The 7,842-nt window shown below is 45.3% G+C and overlaps 1 protein-coding gene across 1 annotated transcript; it reads left to right on the top strand.

Annotated features, from left to right (window-relative positions):
- Window positions 1–350: 350 nt before the first annotated feature.
- Window positions 351–4,476, top strand: KPRP (keratinocyte proline rich protein). Its single transcript, XM_027870505.1, has 2 exons — window positions 351–477; window positions 2,529–4,476. The coding sequence occupies exon 2, from the start codon at window positions 2,554–2,556 to the stop codon at window positions 4,222–4,224; it is 1,671 nt and encodes a 556-aa protein (XP_027726306.1). The 5' UTR covers window positions 351–477; window positions 2,529–2,553; the 3' UTR covers window positions 4,225–4,476.
- The last annotated feature ends 3,366 nt before the right edge of the window (window positions 4,477–7,842 follow it).

Raw genomic sequence — 7,842 nt, 5'->3', positions numbered from 1 at the left:
AGCACACTAGCCTTGCACAGAGTAGGCACTCAGCCATTATTTGGGAGTTGGTTGATTACTAAAGTCTGTTAAATCCCATAAGAGAGAGAATGTGACTTCTGGAATTATACATGTTGTGTGTAGGGAGTGGAAGAACATGGGGAATGGGAAAACTTTGTAATCCCCAACCAGTTTGTAACCTTCTAGGACTCCCAGGAATGTAGGAAACTCATGTAAGGTGAAGAAGGATGAGGGAAACAATAGTGTCTTCCTATTCCAGAAGTCTCAGCACTGAGCTCAGACACACCCAGGTGTACACAGGGAGGGACCCAGCCAATGGAATGTCAGTCTTTGTCATCAGGACTTCAGTTGCCACCCTCGTGAGAGGAGCAAATGCCACAAAATTGTCTCATGGTCCAAGTCAGACTTTGCAACACTATAAATCAGCTCCCAGGACAGGGCTCCTCAGCCAGAGTGATCATAACACCATCAAGGAAGGTAAGTCTTTAGGACTGGACAAGGGGTTTGGGTTAAGGCTGGAGCGATAGATACAGGTGACAACGAGTCAGAGCAGAGAAACTGTTGGGAGCTGTGAGGATGGAGAAAGAAAGACGACCAAGAAGAGTACCTGTTGGGGGTTGGGGAGAAGAAGGCAGTGCAGAAGAGCATAGTGGAAGGTGTGCATATGTGTGGAAGGACCTGTGATCTGTGTGTGAAACCCAGGAGGTCTTGGTCAAAGCAGTGATGGATTGATTTAATTTATATTGGAGAATAAATAGTCCCTCCACTAAAATCTTCCACTGAGGTTTCATCCTGGTGGTAGAGGTAACCCTGGATTATAATAGGCTGTGTCGGGTGAGAATAAGACAGGGATGCTATCAGATTAGGACAGCTGTAAGCAAGCTGCTTTGTGACAGATTGTCTCTTGTCTGAGAAGTGGGTGTGTTAAGTTTGGAGAGACTCATTACCAGACTGGGCCGTGGGATGATAGCCATTGACTACAATGGCTATTGAAGATTATCTACCTAATGGTAGAGGGGTTGCTCACTGCCTGAATGGAAGATACATCTGTACTTATGAAATCATAGGTCTTCTTGGAGTATTGAGGTGAATTGACCAGTGTGCCATTTCTCTCTGAGAGAGTGACATTTTTTCCAGGAAGGACTTGGTGCCCTGGCAAAAGAGTTTCAGAAATCAGAGAAAAGGTGGGAGGAGGATTTGGCAGGTCAATAAGCAAAGGTTTTTCCAGAGTCTCTAAAATACACGATTGCCTTTTCTGCCTCTGTGTGACTTTTTTTATTTGTTTGTTTTTGTGAGACGGTTTGAGGTAGGCTAGGCTAGGGTAGGCCAGAGAGGTCTACATGGATTTAGACCTGGGATGTTTGCCTGCGTAGAAGTGTATCCATTATATTTATAAGGCCAAGGAGAAATTTAATAATGGGTATGTGTCTGGCTTATACATCAGGGCCCTGTCCATGCTTGTTTTTTATTGTCTTGCTTCATCCCATGGGAGGGTCTAAGGCAAAAAAAAAAAAAAGAACTAAGGTCAGCAACCTTTCTTTCTATCTTGGTACAAACTGGTGATTACTGGAAGTAATAGGCAAGGAAAGGGTTATTGCCCAAGCTGGTGTACTTGGAGGATTATTCAGCTTGAGCTGGAAGGGATCTTAGAGATCATCTCAACCCTCTCCATTTTATAGACGCTGAAGACAAGACCTAGAGGTGAACTGATTTGCCCAGGGTCACACAAGTACTAAAAGGAAGAGCCAGGATTTGAACTCAGCTCCTCTGACTCCATTTCCACATTTGAATTAAATTAAAATTTTCTCTGACAAATAAGAAGGTTTGTTTAAAAACAAATCCACCACAATACAAATATTTTGCTTGGGTGGTGACCAGCTATTGCGTGTATGGTGCCAAATAACTCTGACCAATTCTCCACTTCTCAGCTGGTGACTTCGGCAGCACGTCAATCCAGTTCGTATGTGTGTGCATGCCTCTGTGTGTGACTTCATCTCCTCATTATTCGCTTGGATGGAGGTGAATCATTCCACAGACGACACAAATTCCAGAGTGCTCCAGTTTGGGCCAGTCCCAAAGTGTTGTGTACAATGGCCAATAACTAAAAAAAAAAAATCCTTTTTAAATTGACTTCTGAAAACACATTCACAGTGTGAGAGGCACATGTGCAGCTCAGTGAATGACATTTGGCCTTAGGTCCCTTTAAGTAGCAGTGTTGTGAGAGGATGAGTGTCTGTGTGGATTGATCTATGTTCCTGTCTCCAACCAGCCCCCAGGGGCTGTAGTGTGGTGACCAGGGCACCAGGTCTGGATCCAGACAACTGGTGTTCAAATTTCTGCCTTGCTCTTTGGTAGCCCAACAATCCATATGAGCCATCACTTAACTTCTCTGGCCCTTAGTTTCACCATTTGTAAGAGGCAGGGTTTCAACCCTCAAGTCCCTTCCTGCTCTGAATTTTCTCTCTGATTCTGGGATTCCTTCTCCTCCCCCAACCTTCCAAACTAACCTCTGCTCTCTCTGCCCACAGAGCCCTATCATCTGCAGTCAGAATCATGTGTGACCAGCAGAAGCAGCCCTGCCTGCCACCCCCAGAGTGTTGCGTGAAAGGGTCTTCTTTTTCCCCCTCCCCATCCTTTGCCCCCATAAAAGGCCAGGCCTCGGGTGAAGTACAAACTTTTCAGACTTGCTCTGCAAAGGGTCAAGTTGTAAGCCAATCTCAAACTTCATCTACAAAAGGCCAGGCCCTGTGCCAGTCTAATATATGTTCAGGAAAGGGTCAAGCCCCAAGTCAGTCCCAGGTATGCTATATCCAGTGCCAGGCCCCATGCCAGGCCCAGGAATCCTATGTAGAATACCAAGTTGCACATCCTGTTCAGACCTCCTACATACAATGCTCTCCAGTTTGCTCTACCGAGACTTACTATGTGCAGTGCCCAGCTCCATGCCCTGTTGAGACCTATGTGCCAGTCACAGCTCCTCAGCCAGTTCACACTTATGTAGAATACTACCCTCAATGCCAGGCTCAGAGGTATTATAGCAGCAGTGTGCCTCAGCACCAGTCTCAGGGGTACTATAGCAGCTGTACCTCTCAACGCCAGTCTCAGTACTATGGTGGTGGTGCCCTTCAGAGCCAATACCAAGGTTCTTACAGCGGCTGTTCTCCTCAAAGTCAGTATCAGCAATCCTACGATAGATGTCTACCTGCACGCCCCTCTCAGCGTTGTTATCGTAGCTGTTCTCCTCCACGCCGACCTCAGCCTTCCTATGTCAGCTGCACCCTTCCGTGCACGACTCGGCCGGCCTATCGGAGCTGCTCCCCTCCACGCAGATCTCAGACTTCTTATACTTACTGTACTCCTCCACGTACAGCTCGGCCGGCATATCGGAGCTGCTTTCCTCCGTGTAGCCCTCCACGCACGTCTCGGCCCACCTATCAGAGCTGCTCCCCTCCACGCAGATCTCAGCCTACTTATACTTACTGTACTCCTCCACGTACAGCTCGGCCTGCCTATCGGAGCTGCTCCCCTCCTCGCAGATCTCAGCCTACTTATACTTACTGTACTCCTCCACGCCAATCTCAGCCTTGCTATAGTAGCGGCTCTCCAAGGCGTCCAGCTTCAGGGTCTTCTCAGAGATGTGGTCCCAAACACCGGGTAGAAATTTGCTCTCCCAACTGTCCTGCTCAGGTCCCCCCAAGGAGGCAGCCTGTTCAGATTCCCCCCATCAGAAGCACTTGCCAGGGCTCTAGCACACAATATTCTTGTAGCGCTCCCTGCCCACAGCCATTTCCAGAGTCACGTCCACTCCAAGATTCATGTTCACCCCCAGAACGACGGCTGAGACCATGCCCACTCCCAGCTCCACGCTCTTGCTGGCAACCGCGCCCTGAACCATGTTCTGCACCCCAGCCTGAGCCGTGTCCTGCACCACGGCCCTGTTTAGAGCCCTATCCAGAGCCTTGCCCTCATCCAGAGCCACCACATGTGGAACCACGTGGCCCTCGCAGTCCTTGCAACTGCCCCAAACCATGCCCCTGCCCACCTTCTTGTCCTTGTTCTCCTGGCTGCCATGAATCTGAGCCTCATCACCTAGATATTGAACCACCACCCTGTGGCCCTGCTGGATACAATGAGGAAGAGGCCTTTGGTTCTGTAGGATGCTCAGAGCCACGAGATGTGGGTGGCTGTGGTACCAAAGGTGGGGTGAAAGGTTGCTATTTCTAATAAGCCTAAAAAGAGAGTATATTCCTGTTTTGACTCTGTAGTCAAATACATTTCTGTTTGAAGCCCTCCTGCTCAAAAATTTTCAATGACTCTCAGCAGCTTACAGAATAAATTCTAAGTTTTCTTATTTGATATTCAAGGTCCTTCACCATACAGTCATAACCTGTCTGTATGTCTCTCACCTTTCCTCTCTCCTCTCTTTCCTTCTCTCTTTCCCCCCCTTCCCTCCCCCCTCTTCTCTCTCTCCCTCTCCCTCTCTCTCGAACTGCCCCCCGTCCCTGTCTCCCTCCTCCTCTCTCTCCTCCTCTCTCCCCCTCTCCCCTCTCTCTCCCACTCCACCCTCTCCTTTCTCTCTCTCTCCCTCCTTTTTTCTTCTCTCTATCTCTGTCTCCCTCCTCCTCTCTCTCCATTCCTCCCTCTCTCTGTCTCTGTCTCTCTCTCCCCTTTCCCCCCTCCCTTTTTCTCTCCCTCTCCCCCCGCCTCCCTCCAGGCTTATCTCTAGCTAACTATCAAACACATTTTGCATTTTCTCACCTTCACAATACCTGCTCAACCCCATTCCGTTCTGGTCCAGTGAAGCCCTACCTGTGCCTTCAAGGAGTGGTTCAAGATCCCTCCCCCATAAACAAAATTCCAGCTTATTTTGATAGCTCTGCTCTAAATACCCAGTACCTGGTCCCTATACTGCTGCTTGTGGGTAAGATATTCCCTGCCCTGAGACATCATTTGGAATTTTCCTTTTTCTGGGATTTATATCCAATCTCCCCCAAAAGTTCAGAAAACCATAAGATCAGGAGTTGTGTCTTAGCCTTCTTTGTAACTTTTCAGAGCACCATGTCTTGAAAGTAGTAAGTGACTAATTATTATTTGTTGATTGACTGATCCATCCAAGCTCTCCCTGGCTCCTTATCACTCTTATATCTCGCTGGTGGGTAACTCCTTGGTTCTCCCTCTGCTTGCCCTCTCCTCACTGAATTCTGTCCTAAACCACTAAGAGATGGGATTGACAGCAAACTTGCAATAATAAAGGTGAGAGGTTAAAGACAAGCATAGTCTGTTTCTTTCTTTCTTTAATCCTGAGCCACTCTGTGGTTTCAACAAATGAACTTTAAGAGCAAAAGAATTTTTTTTTCTTTTCAAAAGGATAATTAGGGATCTTTTAGAGTCTATTTGTTCCTGTTCATGTTTGCTACAAGCTTCCTCTCTACATGGTGGTCTGTGGCATGGTGATGCTGTGGCCAGGATTGGTCCCCAGAGATTCCACATCCTCACCCTCTGTGCTCAATCAATTCCTGGTAATGGGTGAAATACGTACCTTGGGGAGAGAATACTTCCCTCAGGAAACAGTGGGGTAGAGTGTGCCCAAGCATCAGAGGGTTAGGGAGTGTCTTGTACTCTTTCTTTGAGGGTATGGCCACAGGAAACCATGTTCAAAAGTCAGATCTTCATTCCAAAGCTAAAATAGGGCTAACTAAGGGGTCTTAGTACGTAGCATATTCCAGATAGAAGGGACCTTAGAATATAGAATGTTAGTACCTAGAAATCACAGAAACAGAGAGATCATCTTAACCTTTTTTTTTTTTTAGAGGTTAAGGACCCACTTCTCAAAATGTTTTTAAATGTATAAAATAAAATATATAGGATTAGGAAGAAAACTAGTTATATGGAAATATAGTTATCAAAATATTTTTAAAATAACAAATTGGTAGACCTGCTGAAATCTATCCACAGACCTCTGGAGGGTCCATGGACTTCAGATTAAGAATCCCTGATATAGTCCAACCTTTTTAAAGTGAGAATATCCATGCTCAGAAAGGGACAATGACTTGTCCAAGGCCCAACTAACTAGTGGCAGAACTCATAGAATCTTGGTGTTATTCCAGTGTGTCATCGTCATCATCATTGTCATTGTCATCGTCATCTTCTTCTTCTTCTTCTTCTTCTTCTTCTCAGGGTTAAGTGACTTGCCAGGGTCACACAGTTAGTAAGTGTCTGAGGCTGGATTTTTTTTCTCTATGAAACCATGAAACCACACATTTCTTTATTGTTTTACAGTTTATAAAATGCTTTCACATGAATTATTTCATTTGATTCTTATGTAACAGCCAAAGCAGGTGTTATTCCTGTGGTTTTTTTTTTATTACCTGGGGTTATTTTATAAGATATTTATTTTTTTAATTTATGGAATAAGACAAGCATTTCCATAACATAGTACAATAAAAAAGATGATTGCATATGAAACCACAGATCCACTATATACAACTTGCGATGCCTCTTAAATATACAATTCCTTTTAAATGCATATTCCTTTTAAATACACAACAAAGTTATCATGTAAATTTCCTTTTCCCCTTTTTTCCCCTTCCCTCACCACCTCTAAAGATGACTGCCATTAGACATAAATAGGCATATATATATACACATACAAATGTATATATATGTAAAATTATCCTATACATACTTCTAGTTATCTAAGGCTGGATTTGAACTCAGGTCCTCCTGATTATAGGGCCAGTGCTTTATCTACTGCACCACCTAGCTGCCCCTAAGTGTATGCCCCAGTGCATATTCTAATACACCTCAACACCTTTTAGTTTTGTGTTTGGCCCTTACCTCTTTCTCCTGTCTAAGGCTAACCTCTCTTCCTATGCCCTTGACCCCAATCTTGCCCTCCTCTTCTAAGACCTTAGTTCTTCAATTACCTTTTCTTTCTCTAAAATCTTTCTCTGCAAACATGGTCATGTCTCCTCAGGCTAAAGGTGGAAAAATAATTTTTCCCTGCCATCCACTCAATCTACTCTTTCCTTGTACTTCAAAATTTCTCATACTTGTTTCCTCTACTTCCTTGCTAAACATTTGTTCTTCAAGCCCCTGTGATCTGGCTTCAGAAGCTACTACTAGGTTGAAATTCTCCTCTGGTCTCTATGACATCATGATCCCCTGACTTCTTCCTACTTGAGGGAGTGTCTCATTCCCTAGTTTTCTATCTCTGCAATGTTTCTTGCATCTCTTATCTCCCTTTCTTGCCCTCTACCATCGCCTAACTTAAGACCTAGGATATGACAATAGAATCCTAATTGACCTCCGCACCTCATCTCTCCTCTCATTGGTCCTTCCTAAAGTGACTGTCATATGAATTTTCTTTATGCCCAGTTCTGATTATGTGACTCCCCCACTCATGGTACAATCCCTTCATTGGCTCCTCATTGCCTGCCAAATAAAATCCAAATATGGCTTTGCGAACCCATGGACCATAGCATGCCAATACTGTCCATGAAGCTTTCTTCACAAAGATACTGGAGTGGTTTGCCATTTCCTTCTCCAGTAGATTCAGGCAAACAGAGGTTAAATGATTTGCCCATGATCACACAGCTAGTGAGTGTCTAAGGCAGGATTTGAACTCAGATCTTCCTGACTCCAGTGCTCTATCCATTGAGCTATCTAGCTGCCTCACTTATTTTCTACTTCCACTAAATAGGCTTAGTCAGTGGGCAGCTAGGTGGCGCAGTGGATAGAGCACCAGCCTTGAAGTCAGGAGGACCTCAGTTCAAATTCGGCCTCAGACCAAACACTTGACACTTAGTAGCTGTGTGACCCTGGGCAAGTCACTTAACCCTA

The sequence above is a fragment of the Vombatus ursinus genome, unplaced genomic scaffold (assembly GCF_900497805.2).
Source record: "Vombatus ursinus unplaced genomic scaffold, bare-nosed wombat genome assembly UNPS02014797.1, whole genome shotgun sequence".
Classification (NCBI taxonomy): domain Eukaryota; kingdom Metazoa; phylum Chordata; class Mammalia; order Diprotodontia; family Vombatidae; genus Vombatus; species Vombatus ursinus.
This window is presented reverse-complemented; position numbering and strand designations above follow the sequence as displayed.

Coding starts and splice junctions, on each gene's coding strand:
- KPRP (XM_027870505.1), top strand. CDS start 2,554: ATGTGTGACCAGCAGAAGCAGCCCTGCCTGCCACCCCCAGAGTGTTGC.